Source organism: Cupressus sempervirens, chromosome 3 (genome assembly GCF_028749045.1).
Source record: "Cupressus sempervirens isolate cs-2001-9-10 chromosome 3, ASM2874904v1, whole genome shotgun sequence".
Taxonomy (NCBI): Eukaryota; Viridiplantae; Streptophyta; class Pinopsida; order Cupressales; family Cupressaceae; genus Cupressus; species Cupressus sempervirens.
In genome coordinates, this window is record NC_143120.1 from 695,070,062 (window position 1) to 695,087,106 (window position 17,045).

General features: G+C 35.5%; 1 protein-coding gene across 1 annotated transcript in view; it reads left to right on the forward strand.

Moving 5' to 3' along the window:
* Positions 1-15,633, forward strand: part of LOC149568638 (uncharacterized) — a 42,360-nt gene extending 26,727 nt beyond the window's left edge. Inside the window, exons 5-8 of the mRNA XM_089821507.1 lie at positions 14,556-14,622; positions 14,809-14,852; positions 15,172-15,229; positions 15,336-15,633. Of these exons, the coding sequence (XP_089677633.1) occupies positions 14,556-14,622; positions 14,809-14,852; positions 15,172-15,229; positions 15,336-15,386 (220 nt within the window). The 3' untranslated portion in view covers positions 15,387-15,633. The remainder of the gene's footprint in view (positions 1-14,555; positions 14,623-14,808; positions 14,853-15,171; positions 15,230-15,335) is intronic.
* The last annotated feature ends 1,412 nt before the right edge of the window (positions 15,634-17,045 follow it).

The window sequence follows — 17,045 nt, forward strand, 5'->3', positions numbered from 1 at the left end:
ATTCCAAGAATCCAATATTGGCCCAATTTCAGGGATGAATTTTTCTGAGGGCCTTTTTTGGGGACGACAAAAGGATGCCTATAACAAAAAAAATGAAAAATAAAAGCATAAAGGGAAATTTCAATTATTCATATAATAACATTGATAAAGCATTCATTGTATACACTATAGTTCCTAACATATAACGTCTGTGTTGAATTGTGAGTTTACAAGAAGTTGAACAAATTAGCGAATGCCAAAGTTTAATTACTTTCATAATTCGCTGTCAATATCAATGTGATATTGAAAACAGTATGCAGGTGACAACAAAGCTGTGATGTTCCCATCCATAAACCAATAGTTTAAAAGTAATTAAGTACTTTTGTGGTCAGGGAGTGGCAGTCCTTGAGCACCTATATCTAGTTAGTAAGTTAGAAGTAGATGTACATAAGTTTTTAGTAGAGGAATAAGATTTTCAGAAAGTCGTGAAGGCTTATAATAAGTCAATTTTCCTAGCTGCATTAGGTGGAATAAGGATTAGTCCAATATGATTTTCACCTTTCCAAGAAATATGTTAAGAAATAGGTCAATGACACCAAGTATGGAAAGCATCTCCCTTGATAATACAATTTACTTTATATGGGAGAGCTACAAAGATCATCTTGGTGTACTATCATCCATGAAAGACAATGATGATTAGTATTACAGAGAAGTTGGAAATGATAAGCTATTGACATGAAGAGGGACCATAAGTAATCAGGGACTATTGAAGATTCCATACACACCGTTGAAGGAAATCAATTAAGCATTGCATCTTACTTATGAAGACTCATGAATCATGATTCTAGTTGGATTGAAGACTAATATGAATGGCATAAGTATCAATGACCAATAACAGATCAAGTATAGGAGAGAACGTCTTGAAGACATCGTATTGAAGCATATACCTTGGAAGGAAAATTGATGAAGACTAAATATGAGAAGTCTATATCGACTTGCATCAACACATGATTTAAGTGATCGAATAATGAAGAATAACATCGACATGAAGAACATTCCTAATGCAACTCCTATAATTAATCAAATTAAGGAGAAGTAGATGGATACATTATCAATGACAATTGTGTATAATGAATCAAGAACTAACTAATCGCAAGGAGGATGAGCAGTCCACATGCAATAACGATTCTAAAAGAGTTTAGGATGATCATTTTTATCATCGCTTAAGGCATGAATATATACCATGCCAATGATGATTGAATCATTAACCAATGTAAGTACCAATTGCGATAGTTAACAGTTTTAATCCACTAATCACATCACTATGAAGAGAGATGTTTATTTTCAGTGATTTCTAGGCCGATTAAGCATTAAGTGTTTATTAACTGAACTACAAATATCGTCTATCTAAGACTAATTGATATCAAGTCTTTGGCAATTAAAGAACATAAATTATTAATGCCAATGAGTTTTTACAATCCATGTATTTCAAATTATTGCTCTGGATAAGATTGTGTTTGAATTGTTTACATGAATGTTTCAAATTACATTCCGTGATCATCATCAAGATGAAAGAGAGCACAAGGAGAATAAAAGATAGAGTAGTTGGGATCAGCTAGAATAAAAGAAGCAATCAAAAGGAAGAGGGAGTCAACACAAAGTATGAGGTAAAGATAGGAGATAGGATTGACTAAAACTAACCCTTGACCTAGAGAAATATTATTACAACCACATCAAAGAACCAATAGATCTGGTTAGAAAATATAATGAAATAAAATAAAGCCATACAATTGGAAGCTAGAAAAAACAAAAACCAAACTAAGTAAAACTAAAGTAATGGAAACCAGAAAATACTAAATTAAAAAAAGACAATGGAGATGTAACGCCCCACCAAGGGATCCAAAAGAATTAACCTAAAATTTTACTAAGTTTGCCAAACAATTTTTTTTTTAAACATGAAAGATAAACCATTCATATCGAACACGTAGTAGCGGAAGTAATAACATACAAATAACTATAAACATACATAATAGGTTACATTCCTTAAGGATCCCAAGATGTTGAGTCACATTTGATCTAATTAATACTAAGTCTAACCACTACCACATCCACATGAAAGAATAAATAGAAAGTCCAATCTCCATATTACACATTTGTTCCGAATGCCTCTTGGCAATTAAATTCGGAATGCTCAATCTCCACTGTACATGACATAGGGTACGAAAGGCTTAAAAGAATATACATGTGTGAAAATGAAGTACATCATCCTATTCTAATCCATGATGCAAGTGCAATAAAGTAAATGAAACAAAATTCCATACATGATACATCATCATAGAAGATATAAACATCCATCGTAAAAGATAGCCATAAATCATAAACACTACACATAATTATTTAAATGCATGGTTCCTCCCAACCGTAAATAGCATCATTAGACCATCGTGGGCCCTAGCCATCCCTCCGTGCGTAACATCCCAAATCATTGAAGAGATCATCGGTATTAACACAGTAGGAATGTCACTCCTAAAACATACTTCACCATATGCAGAAAGAAATCTAACATGCAAATTAAAAACATAAGATAAGTAAATAACAACATCTATCATATGCTAATCATCAATATAAGGATACATGTCCACCATCATAATCCAGGAACAGAATGAAGATAGATGCCAACAAGGAATGCATCAGCCGTGGTGTCTCAGAGGGATCTCAAATGGTAAGAGTGAAAAAACACTACCACCCGACCGCGTGAGACCTAAATGGTCCACTCCCACTGTGCTGAGGAGATAATCTCAAGTCCCAAATAGGTTAGCAAATCATATAACACAAATACTCTCTAAGTCTAGGAAATTCTAAAAGTAAACTAACTCAAAGGTTTCAATCACAAGCCGACATCTAATCCCAGAGGCACACAAAGACATGTAGGAAACCTACTATGTAAGCCGGAAAGTGTCATTGCACGGATCACGCTAGAGTTACCCTGGTAGTCTCTCAATAGACCTCGGCCCCCTAGTGATCCCTATGCGGCCACTAGTATTCTCTCATACTGACAAGGCATACTACGAAATGCAAGGTCGCAACCAAGTGTCCTCTCTACTCCCATCCTAGTCTGTACTAGCACTCGAGGCATGGGTGAGAACATACAATTATCTTATTAGGTTCATTTTAATCCCCATTTAGTGTAAATGTTTTCACTTATTAAATAACTTACAATGAGTTACCCTGGTAGCCACTTAGGGCCCCGACCCCCATTGCAAGCCACTTTCTAACACTACAAGTAGATAACCTACCCTAGGCTCATGGAATCATAAATTACAAAATCACTTCAATCCTATACAAGCGACTGGAAAAATACCAAAAGATAATCCACAATAAAAACATCAAATCTCCATGAGCAATTGAAAAAGATCCATTGATAATCATGACCACAACAGTTCTCTATTTAGCAACTAAAGGTATCAATGATAATTACAATATCCATCGGTCCTCATCGAGCACCCATATAGTATCTCAAAATAAATCTCAATATCCATATCAATGATAAATCACCATATCCATTGGTTCTCAACGAGCAACCAAAAAGGCATCTCAAAGCAAACAATACTGATCGAAGACTCCAAAATGGTTGAGTCAAAACATGTCACAACATGACAACATCAAGAAATAAATCAACACTTCAGTCCCATCATAGCGACTGGAAAGTAGTCCAAGGATAACTGATCGATGACTCAAAAATGGTTAAGTCAAATGTCTCAAATAAATACACCTCAGCTTCACACAAGAAGACTGGAAAGCAATAACAATCAGTAAATACAAACATCTCATAGAGCATGCTATCACATTACCATGGTTGGGTTTTAAAAGAATCGAGACCAAATAACATCAACATGCCATCACATTCACATAACTCTCAAGCCTCTGGTAGACATCCTAACTGGTCAACACTCTAGGACCACCCAAACCCCAAACATGGATAGCATAAAGAACAAGATACAAACACATATTTTAGTTTGCTTTCGCAATCACATGGTTAAACCAAATATTAGGTTTCAGTTTTCGTTTTCAAGTACATTTCAAGTGTATAAGATTTTTCATTTAATCTACAACTCAACCCATTTATTTTTTTGAATAAAACATAGAATTATCCCTCCATTATTTTGAAACAATTCTCTAAAATAATCATAAGATAATTATTTACTTATTTAAATCATTGAACTAGTTCCCAAATCATTCACATTATTCAAAACATTAGAATAATACTTAACTTTCAAATAATTAGTTTACAATTTCCTTAAACACTTAAAGGACAATCATTTATTTAAAATAATCCTTATTGATTTTAAGTAAAATCAATCTCATTAATAATTCAATTATTTAATTCCACTTATTAATATCTCTTTTCTTTTAATTTGCCCTCATTTAAAAATCCATTTACTTAAATTGACTAATAATTAATTACACTTCTACTATTAACTGGTGCAGGAGCACCAAGGCCAAGGACAAAAGGCCTAGAGGAACTAGGGTCACTAAATAGATCCTAGGTGGATCAAAGGATGAACATGACCTTGAAGGGTCATTTGATTGTAGTAAGTCCACAATGGTCACTTAAAAATGTTTTGTTTATGTTTTAAATGTTTTGATTGATCAATTTGTAAAAGGATCAATGATGTAGCCTTAATGGCATTTTGGGAGTTAGTGTACCTAGGGTTCACTTCGGGATTCTAAGGTAGATGAGTTATTTAAAGACCTTCAAAGGTCCAATTTATTTTAATATGGAAAGTAGAGCCATTATATGGTGTCAAATGCACTTGAAGTGCCTAAAAATGTAAATTGCCAAAAACTGGCAAAATGAAGCCTAGAAGGCTCGTAGAGGGTTTATGGGATTTAAGAGTGGTTTGAGGATTTAAAGTTGGGATAAAACTCTTGAAAATACTTTGGAATATTAATAAAATGCATAATGATGTAAGGCTATCAAAGTTGACAACCATGTTGTCAACTACACAACAAAACATTTAACTAAATGTAAACAGTCATAATTGACTGTAACCGGTTTGAGGAAGTTGCAACTGGTTTGAAATGTATTATTAGTGTTGATGAGCATGAGTTTTAGGAGGGGAGGAATGGTAGGGAGTTTTTAGGGTGTTTGTGGTCGAAATGATGCAATGTAACAAAGTTTCATACAATACCAAATTAAATTCTTTGCAAAGTCCTAGCTTGCTGCCGTAAGGGCACAGTCTGCTTTTTGTATTGAAAATACTTCTCATTTGGATAAAATCTTGAGTATAAATGTCTTAGATCTATGTTGGTTTAGTTTTTAATTCATTCCATGCTTTGATAGATTATTTTTGTGAAGTTTAAGCACAAAGAACTCCTAGTTATGAAAAATGGAGGAATGACTGTCATTGAATAAAACAGTCCCAGTACGGGGGCCATATCTCTCTAATGAACCGTTGGATCGGGCCGAATTTGAAATATGTTGGAGAGGGTCAAGTTGCGCCAAATCTGACCAGAGCGATCGAATAAATTTGGTCAAGGTAAAAAGTTATGAATGTCTAAGTTCGGGTCTATGTAAGGGACAGCAATAGGGCAGTTTGTGATGAATTTCCTTCATAAATAAAACTAGGGTTTCCTAATGTTTTCTTCGCAACCAAATAAAAATTAACATACATATCTAGATTCCAATTTCAAGATTGAAGATTCGTTCATGGAGTACATTCAAACACATATAACAGACACAATGAAGACAGGAAGAGAAAGAGTGCAAATGGAATATGCGAAAATCACGAGTGCACCTGGATACTGATGCTAATTTGCTATGCCTCAGAAGTCCATAGAAAAATCCCTTCCTTCTCCAACATTCGCCATTCCTCCAAGAATCAAACCAACCGAAACCCCCAAGTGACTAGAAGTGCTTGTAGAAACATATGAGCATGTAGAAGTATATGAGCTTCTCGAATGCATGTAAGCTTGTCCATACACACTAGGAGAGCCTCTATATAAAGGCCTCTAAGATGCATCTAGAATGTGTCTAGAAAGAACTAGGAGATAAGTATGACAACTAAGCACGTAACTTCCAGTACAAGAAGATAGACATGATGAGGTCTATAGAATGTTGTAGACATCATGTGCTCAAATAATGTGCTAACTCCTAAGTGTAGACAACACGTGCATAATTAGAGTGCAAACTTTTGTGTTATCAACATGACAACTCCCAAGAGCTCGCATACTCCTATGTGAATAAATATTAAAATAATGCACATTAATTTATTTAATATTCACTTTATTTATTTTTATTAATTTATTAATTTTAAATCTCATGCACTCGTCATGTGGTCATGAAATTTTAATAAATTAATTTCTTTTCTATTTATAAATTTATTTTTGAAACCTAATTGATAAAATATATAATAATATTATTTAGCATTTACTTAAAAATGAACTCTAAATATATTATTATTAAATTAAATAAATATTACCACGTTTCAAATTTAAACTTATAACTTTAATCTTCAAATTTAATTCTATTTTCCATTTAATTACATCATTAATTAAATCTTTTAATTAGACTTAATTAATAGAAAATACACCAAAGACTCATAAAGTAAAATATGAAAACCCATCATAGCAAAACACATACAAAATCAAACCAAGGGTTAATATCACGAATTACGTCATCCGACACATTCGGAGGGTACTCGACTCAGATACTTATCCTAATTTTCAATTAGGACAAATGGCTTAAAGGGTTGGGATTTGGACTCAAGAATTTATCTCCCCTCTCTTACCATTGAGATAATGCGATAGGGTACGCTCATCTTGACAATTCAGGGAAGTCGATACCGGGTACTTGCAACCTGCATAAAATCCATGCATGTACAAACACAATATATACTAAGCTAAATAAGCAATGGCAGGAAGTGGTGCATCGTGTAGATCCCGACGAGCAGGTGACTACGACTCCCTTCCTTAACCACATCAGAAACGCCATACAGAAAGAAAACAAACACGCACACCATACACATGCAAGTATGGGGTAAGTATCCATAAGAAAACACATAGAATAAACCATCTATCTAATCATCATCAATAACTGAAATCACTTGAATAATCATCATGCATACATGAACTATAAAGTACCAAGTAATCTCATCATATAATAAGCTGAATTTGAAACAATATCTGATAATTCTCAAAATAATGTCACTAATCATCAACTATAAAACTGACCTAAAGTATTCGCCGATGATAACAAAAATGCGAACTAGGGGCAGGCACTATAGGAGAAATCAACAAATGAAACAACATCAAGTCTATCATCCAGCCCCTCCGTTAGGATCTAGCACAACTTTGAGAGTGTATCAATCACGAAAGTGTCTATCTTGTGGCCAAGATACTCTTTGACTTCGTTACCTCCTCCACACTTCTAGATGGGAGCCCAAACACTACTAGCCTCTACAGCATGTCAAGACGATCAATCAAAATGCCTGCCAGGGATACCTTCGAGCATGCCATCCTCATGATCATCATCATCTATTGAATTTGCTACACGCAAACTTCCATCAAACTATGTGGCATCTAGCTTTAATGGTGCGGTGCTCATGCAAAAATTCATTCTGCACCCTCACCATCGTGATTCAGGTGCATTCTGTCGTAATAGACAATGACCATCAAGGATACTGAAATGAAGTTGTATCTAGACAAGCAAGAGCAGGTACAGTGTATGTTAACTGTTGTCGATTATTCGACCCAAAGGTTAGTGCTTCTGTCATGCCTGCAGCTCTCTCCGTGTGAAATATTCTACTACCAACAAGCATTGATAATCCCATGCTACCTCAAGTTTCTTGTCCATGACCTCATTCTAATGCAACACATATATTCGATTGGAATATCCAGACCAACTTGATCAGATCATAATAACAAATCATTGTAGCAACGCTTACACCCTCCTTCACGAAGGCATACATCCCATGCCTTTGTAGCAATTCATCCATTGATCAGATCCCCTCCACTCCACCTACAGAAAAAGTTGGCATCAAGCGTTCCTCTAATGCTGAGATCAAGCGAGTACTTTAACTGAAGATTACTTTTCATGTGTGCTGTGATCTGCTGGTGGACGTACTGGAGGTGAACACCAGTGTCAGATTTCTAAATGCACTGTGAAGTGTTAAGTGAAATGAAATCTACAAGCCTTTCCAGGTTTTCAAACTGGCTCTGATACCATGTTAATTTTATGGTAGTGCTTGTTAACAACTGACAAACCATCTGATCTGTTGCCTTCCCAACCATAGATGATAAGCTCTTATGATCACCCCCAAGCACATCATATTCTGCATATCTCAGTATTCATAACCATTAATGGAAGAATGGCCCTGTAGTTTCATGAATCACTAATGGCCTTGTAATTGGGCCATTAATGGAAGAATGGCCCAATTACTTAATTACAAGTTACATGAATCACCCAAATAGGGCCAAATCCTAATAAGGATTGATACGACAAAGTTCATTAGCAACATGGCTAAGGCAAACATGCCAATTAGCCATGAGGTGTACTAGGTCAGCCCTAGAAGGGATCTGATCTAGCTACAAATCAACAACTAGTTGAAGGCTTTATTGAAACATGGACAAGCAGTTCTTGTGGACAACACAATCCTGATGTCATTAGCAAGAACCCAAATTTAATCCCTTTTTCTTGGGTGAATCTTTAGGTGTTGAATATGATTAAGAGGTTTGGCTGTTTTGGTTTTCTATTAGTAATGGTCCTTGGATTGCTACCTTGGTATTGGATGATGATTCTGGTTGCAGTCGGTTTATTTATTTTTAACTGATACAAGCTGACAGTATATGCTGTTTTAAGGGTTTAAATCTAAGTTAATGGTTTGAGTTCTTGTTCGAAGAACCAGTTTGCTGGTACAACAAAATTTTGAAATGCGATTTGGGTTCGTTTGGGCTCTTTAGTACATAAACATGTAAAACTTACACACACACACACACACACATATACATATGTATGCAGCCAAGAAGAATGAATTAAGATGAGAATGCCACATAGTATCATAAAATTAAAAACAACAAAAACACAATAAACTTGTAATTAGAACTTTCATTGTTTTATCTTTCAACATTTAGAACTTTATACTAAGTTCTAATCATCTAATGGATTATCTAAATCTTCGTCTTCTTCTTCTCATCATCAAAGGCATTAGTTGATTCACAAATAGTGCCAATATCAATGGGATCAGATGCACTGATCACTTTCTGCTTTCTAAGTTGTCGAATCCTTGTTACTTTTTCATTGTACAAAGAGCTTGTTAGTTTGTAATAACATCCTACTCAAAAAATGTTATATAAGTAGCTTGCAACTCCCTTCACCTATTGAAGATGTTGTTTAATGTTTAAAATATCATTTATCACGATACAAAGCTTCCAATTAATCGGACAGGGCTCATTATCAGAATTTGGATAGAAAAATTCCACTGGAAGATATATATTGAGTGCTAGTTTGATTTGATGTGATAAATATCTGAACTTAAGCAAATTTTGTTTTCTAATGTTAAAGATCTTTATTCAAATTCTGTAATAATCATTTTCTGCAATAAATTATAGAATTTATCTTAGTAGAACTGTACCTGGTTCACACTCGGCCTGCCTGGGTCTGCCCTGGTTCGACCATGGTTCTACCTAGGTTTGTCCTGGAGGAACCAGCTTGCCTGGGTTCAAACCCAAGTGGAATCCAAAAGGGAACCTGGACCAGAACCGAGGACCTGTTCGAAATTTGCCTGTTTCAAAGGGCTTGGGGGAGAACTGGGTAACTATGGTTTAAATAATGCATAAACAAAGGGAATACCAGCATTTTTGGTATTTGGGAAACCCCTTCTAGGTTTTGTAAAGAGCTTTTTTATTTTATTTTCCAAAGTATTCTAATTTATATTTTTTGAAATTGCAATTTGATACAGGATTACAAAAACTTATATAAAAATACTTTTTATTTGTATAATCTTTTTAGGCTTGCTGGATACACTGTTGACAGAAGATGTGTGGATAAGTTAGAGGATACAGATGCAGATTTTGAACATAAATGCTGGTGTGGTCATTTTAGCTATCGATTCTAGGTGTTAAGATCAATATCCCAAATTGTGCTTAAAAGCTTGTGGTGCTTGGTGAATGCATCTCAGCATCTAGGAAACAATTAAAGCCCACAATTTCCCTGTGCTTAGAAAAAAATGCATCTGGGGTACTTGTTGGAACTATGTTAAAGCTAGATATCAGAAATTTCTGGAAACTTTCTTGAGTGATCTAAGATGGTACCAAAAATAGTACCAAAAATAGTTCCAAGATTCCTGGGCAAGCTACACAGAGTTTTTCGCTGCCCAAGTTTCCAGTGTTGTTTCCCAATGCCTCCAATGCGACTTTGTGCTATTTTCTTCTTCCTTATTGTTTCCTGTAGAAATATTCTTCCAAATCCATGATATTCTCTGAACCAGCCATCTCCATTTCTAATACTTCTGCACACTCAGTTTAAATGCCTTTTTTTTGTTTGGCAGCATACAACACAGTTGAAACTTCCATCTAATGTTTCTTTAGTATTCATTCTTTATAATGCTACCTGTTCTTTATGCTACTACCTGTTCTTTTTTTGAAGCAGTGAGAGGTTAGGCAATCTTTCCTCAAAATTGTGGTTTCAATTTTAGTAGCTGAATTCAGTGTCTTTGGCTATGAAGATGGACAATTTTTTTTTCCCAAAATCAGGTTGGAATGATTTTGGTTATCTTGGTCAAATCTAGAAGTTTTGCAGAATGAGGATCAGTCTTACTAGTAGCAGATTCATTTTGCAGAGCATTCTGAAGAAAAGGGGCTAGCCTTCTATGCATTTGTGACCAAGGACCTGCAGAATATGTGTTCTGTAGAGTGTGCTTAGAACAATGACCGCTAAGGGAGTGGTATTAAAATAATGAAATGCTTTTTTAATGGTCATCTTAATTAGTTTCTAATTCTGGCTTCAGTTTATGTTTGTTTCCTTTAGAAACATTGTAATGTAATTGCCTATATAATGTAAAGGATAACCACTCTAGATTTTCAAGTTAGGCAATATCTGGATCTGTTTTAAATTCTTGACAAATATGTTGCTTCAAGAGAATTACATCTGAGTGGGTGTGTTAATATACTACCCTTTGTTTTGTTCCCTTAAGTTGGAAAATCGTGATTATACTTTTTATTTCTAATACTGGAAGCTCCAACTTCTGAGATCTGCCCCTTAGGCTGAACTGTGATTTGCTTGGTACAGGTTGCATGAATATTCTGAGGATCTTTTCCTACCAGTATCAATATGGTGACAAGTGTCAATGTTGGGAAAACTTGGGTGCATGGTTGTGAAATTGTGGATCACCCTCCCGCGATAAATCTGAATTAGTTGGTGAAATCCTTAGGAGGATTGGTTTTCTTGGTCCACTCATTATCATCTCCCAATGATTCCCTAGAGGACCCAAATTTGGAGATGTCACTCTTTGGGTGCTCAACAAATGTAGCTGAGTAGGATCCCCTTAAATTTCACTCTAAAATAGCTCTTGGTCTGATAAATCCGCTTGGTTCCCTTGATATTCCAGATATGCCCCAAATGGTGGGTGCCTGTCCAATATAGACAAGATCTCTTACATAACATTTGGAATAATAGGAATTGACATTCAATGTTTTACTAATGCTGCAAATGTGAAGCACTGCAGTATTGTTGTTTTGATCTTAGGTGCTCTAATCAAAGATTTTTGTCCCTGTTGGAGCTGATAGTAATGACAAAATATTTATTGCCCAAAAGCATCCTCCAAAATAGTGCCTAAACTCGCATTTAAACATGACTAGGAAATATAACTCATTGGCACAAATTTGCATTTAAACATGACTAGGAAATAGAACTCATGGGCACAAAGTTTGGTGCCCAATTTGTTAAATATTTATTATTATTAACATGTGGCAACAGTGTTGTAAAATAATTTTTCCTATAAAAATATTGTTGAGGCCTGGCCTAAGGAACGTGAGACATCACACCGAATTTCTGAGTTGAGGAGAGTATAGTAAGTTAGTAACTTTTGAAGACTTTGTATTGCAATTGTTATTAATTTGAGAATTTACAACTTTTTATGCAACCCTCCATAATTTAACTCTTAGTATTTTGTGTTTGTCTTCAATCCAATTCTTGCGTGTACTCAATTCTTTTTGGTCTCTACTTTTAGCTAGAAAAGTCAGTTGTTAATTTTCATAGATTTCACCATTTTTGTCAACTCTAATTTTACAAAAAAGCCTGCCCGTGTAAAAGAATTGTTTAGCCTTGTGCCCATACTTGAGAACTAAACAGATAGGTTATTTCCATGGTTGAGATTTTTGCATTTCTTGTCTAAATTGAAGAAAGGTTGATCCTTGCTGTTCTGTTCTGTTTGTGTTTTAGAAGCGACAAATTAAAACAGTGATATGTACAAAATTGATAAGACTTTGCTCAATGGCTTTTAAATAGCATAATAATGGGGTTGCTTTTGTACTTTTTGCACCACAATAAGGCTGTGGTCAAGTTTGTGTCAATTGACAACAAACTATTTAACTAATGAGTAGATTTAAGTCTAACAATGTTCAGCAATAGTTTTTCCAATTTAATCAGAATTCAAGGCAGTCGGCTTTTCCAACATAATTGAAGATGGCTAGTCCACACCACTGAAACTTTCAGCTCATGTTCATGTTTTGAGAGGTTTTTCTGTATATTCCTTGTCTGAGAAGATCCAGCACCTAACAGCTTCTCTCGTGCAGCTATCAATTGTTTCATTTTTTTAATGGATTTGAGCATTTTTAGGCTTGGAGCTACCTTCTCAATGGTAGACAACTCTCATTGTAGGATCTCAAAACCTTTTCATGTTCCTTCATGTTTTTTCTAAATATCTGTGTCTGACCTTGGATTAATCTGATACTAAATCATAACAGCTTCTCCCATGCAGCTATTCTTTGCTACTTTTTGTTAATGGATTTAAGCATCTCTGGGCTCAGATTTGCCTTCTCGATGGCTGGCAACTCTTCTTGGAGGATCTCTATTATTTTCCAAGGTTTTCTATGTCATTCACAAATCTATTCTTGTTTGACCTTGGGTTAAGCTGATGGCAAACCACAATAACAAATTTCAACAGCTTGTCTCACGCAGCTAGCATTTGTCATCTTTTCAAAAAACTTTGATCATCTCTGGGCTCAGTGTTGCCTTCTTTGATGGCAGACAACTCTTGTCACAGGTTTGACCTTGTTCTAAGCTGATGCCAAATTTCAGTGGTCAGGTACCAGGTATACCATATAATAATGCTGTCATCCAATTTTTTGTCACATCTTAAAAAAGACACCACTGCTGGAGAGTTAGCCTCAATTTTCTTTTTCTCTATGAAATCTAGTGGGTTTGCTTCATCATATATCTATGTATGGGTTTGCATCATCTTTTCAGTTGCTAATCATGACTCACATGTCATCATATGTATAAATTTTGGATATGTATTAAAGAACATTGAAATCATACTAGAAAATCCAGCTCAAATTCATTGTGGTGTCAAAGCCAGTGGGGATGCTTCACTGTTTGAGTTTCAACTACTTCTACACTGCAGACAATTGTCATTCTGTATACCTATTTCAGCTGCTTATCATCTCTTATCGAGGCTTTGAAGTGTAGAACACACCATAACCATTTGAAATGTAGGGGTACATGCCTTTTCAAGCCAAGACTTCATGTTGGACTTAAATAAGTCAGTTACATTAATTACTAAGTTAATGCATATCAAATTTCATTCTGTAATTTATTATTTTTTGACATTTCACACATGGACACCAGATTTCATGGAAATTCAGGTTTAGAATCCTTAAGCAACAAGGAGTTTGACTCAAAAACTAAACAGATGAATCCTGATAGCAATATCACAAACCAAGAATAGTTACTGGGGGTCTATTGGTTATTTGCTAGCCATTTACCACCAACTTTAGTCTTTTTCCATCCCTTTGCACAAAACTAGGTAGAATGAATTCTGGAAAACATCTAAGAACATTTGGGATCCATCTTGAATATCAATTTTTAATCACTCTTTTAGTACATGAGATGAAGTGGAAAAGATTTTGAAGTAATGCAAATGTTCACTCCACTTTTGTTGATGTAAATGGAAAGAATGACACATGTTATCCTCAGTTACAGTCCCTGTCGCATAATGCTTTGCACTCATAATTTGAAGAGAAAGGGTAGTGAGCTATCCAATACCTAGTTGAGACTATGTTGCTCTTCATTAAGCTCATAACATCGAGAGTATCTGCATCTCGTCCATTTGATATATGAATGGGGAAAGAGATAATGCATGGATGATACCAGGTTTTCAATTAAGCGTGGTACAAGGACTATCATTAACTGTTGAAACTGATCTATAGGTTCCTATTTGTTGTACTTCCTACAGAATTCCGACTGTTCTATTTCTGAATTATTTTGCCAGATGCTTAAGTGGAGCCCTTTCAACTATGCACATGTACAACAGATATCATCTTACAAAATCTTGCTAATTTTGTGTATGTTTTCACAGGAAGGAAGAGGGTTTTGCATCAAATGTGACTTTTAATGTGTCTGTTGTTTTTGGAAAGCGGGATGAGGTAGAGATACCTTATTAACATAGATGAAGCACAATTATGTAAAGAAAGACACTACCTGATCATGCTAGATCTATATAAATAACATGCAGAAATTCAAGTTCGTTTTTTGTTACATTTGGTGTCGCTAATTAATTTCTCCATCAGATTACTTTTTTTTAATGAATCGTTAATTTGTAATACTTGCAGCCAATGCTGGAAGCATGTGCGAGGCAACTTATTGAACACATGAGGTTTAATTTCAGTTTTTTTTTCTTTTGTTGATGCTTTGTAAATGCTTTCTGAGAATCATCATTGGTTTGAACGCATCTGCAAACTAAATAGAGAAGAGTCTTTACTTTCTTATCAAAGTGCTATAGTGTTATTTTCCAGTGTATGAATAAAAATGTGAGATAACCTAAATATGTTTTATCAATAACATGTACATATTGCTATTGTGTTATTTTACATGCATGAATAAAAAAGTGAGATGACATGCATATACTTTAATCAATAACAAGTACATATCAGGCCGTGTTTTATTTATCTGATCAACCATTCATTGTACTGCAGGGATACGGGTTCTTCAAGGCCTCTGTTGATATCTCTAGGTCTCAAGGATCATTCAGTGGTATGTAATAATGAATCTTTATAGTTTCTTAACCTGATAATGGAGTTGTTTAGTTTGTAATTTTGAAGCTGCCAAGCAGTAATGGCTATAATTGATTTCCTTACAGGAAACCTTGAAAGGGATTATTGAAGCGATTAAAGAAAACAAAGTTTGGTGAATCAGCACACAATTTGTTTATCGAGACAACTTACCATTGGCACTATTCGTGACTAAAATTTGTAATTCTTGTTCCATCAACAATTGTGCTACACATATATTTATTAGGCCATAATGAGTTCCATAATGGATCTCGATTTAATGTCCACCGCTTTTGTAGTTACATTGGTTATCAGAACCTTTCCTCAAACATGGATTTTCATTATGAACAATAAATTAATAGGAATTCTATTAAGAATTTTATTATAGCTTTGAAATATTTTAAGAATTGTGATATTACTATCAGGATTTAACTGTGTGATTTTGAGTCAAACTCAATGACCCATGTTTCATGAGTAGTGATTCAACATAATCCATCTCTTGTGAGAATAAATGGAACACTTAGCCCTCATTGGATCTAGGTGATGCTCATAGGGGTGAAGCACCGGGACTTCTCGAGAGGTCACCCATCCCAGTACTACTCCAGCTTGAGCGCACTTAACTTTAGAGTTTCGTCCATGGTTAAACCCAAAGCTTGCAACCCCATTTGCAAAACCTTCACCAAGTGTTGTGCCTTATGAACCATTCATTAGAAAGCCCCACAAGCTCATCAATTGATAAGTAGGAGATAATTTCCACAGCAAGCCAAATTGTGATATTACTATTAGGATTTAATTGTGTGATTTTGAGTCAAACTCAAGGACCCATGTTTCATGAGTAGTGATTCAACATGAATCCATCTCTCATGAGAATAAATGGAATACTTAGCCCTCATTGGATCTAGGTGATGCTCACAGGGGTGAAGCACCAGGACTTCCTGGGAGGTCACCCATCCCAATACTACTCCGGCTTGAGTGTGCTTAACTACGGAGTTTCTTCCGTGGTTAAACCCAAAGTTTGCAACCCCATTTGCAAAACCTTCACCAAGTGTTGTGCCTTATCTCCTACTTATCAATTGATGAGCTTAAGGGGCTTTCTAATGAATGGTTCATAAGGCACAACACTTGGTGAAGGTTTTGCAAATGGGGTTGCAAGCTTTGGGTTTAACCATGGAGAAAACTCCGTAGTTAAGCGCGCTCAGGCTGGAGTAGTACTGGGATGGGTGACCTCCTTGGAAGTCTCGGTGCTTCACCCCTGTGAGCATCACCTAGATCCAATGAGTGCTAAGTGTTCCATTTATTCTCATGAGAGATGGATTCATGTTGAATCACTACTCATGAAACATGGGTCATTGAATTTGACTCAAAATCACACCGTTAAATCCTGATAGTAATATCACAATTGGCTTCCTGTGGAAATTATCTCCTACTTATCAATTGATGAGCTTAAAGGGCTTTCTAATGAATGGTTCATAAGGCACAACACTTGGTGAAGGTTTTGCAAATGGGGTTGCAAGCTTTGGATTTAACCATGGAGGAAACTCCGTAGTTAAGCGCGCTCAGGCTAGAGTAGTACTGGGATGGGTGACCTCCCGGGAAGTCCCGGTGCTTCACCCCTGTGAGCATCACTTAGATCCAATGAGTGCTAAGTGTTTCATTTATTCTCATGAGAGATGGATTCATGTTGAATCACTACTCATGAAACATGGGTCATTGAGTTTGACTCAAAATCACATAGTTAAATCTTGATAGTAATATGACAATTTGGCTTGCTGTGGAAATTATCTCCTACTTATCAATAT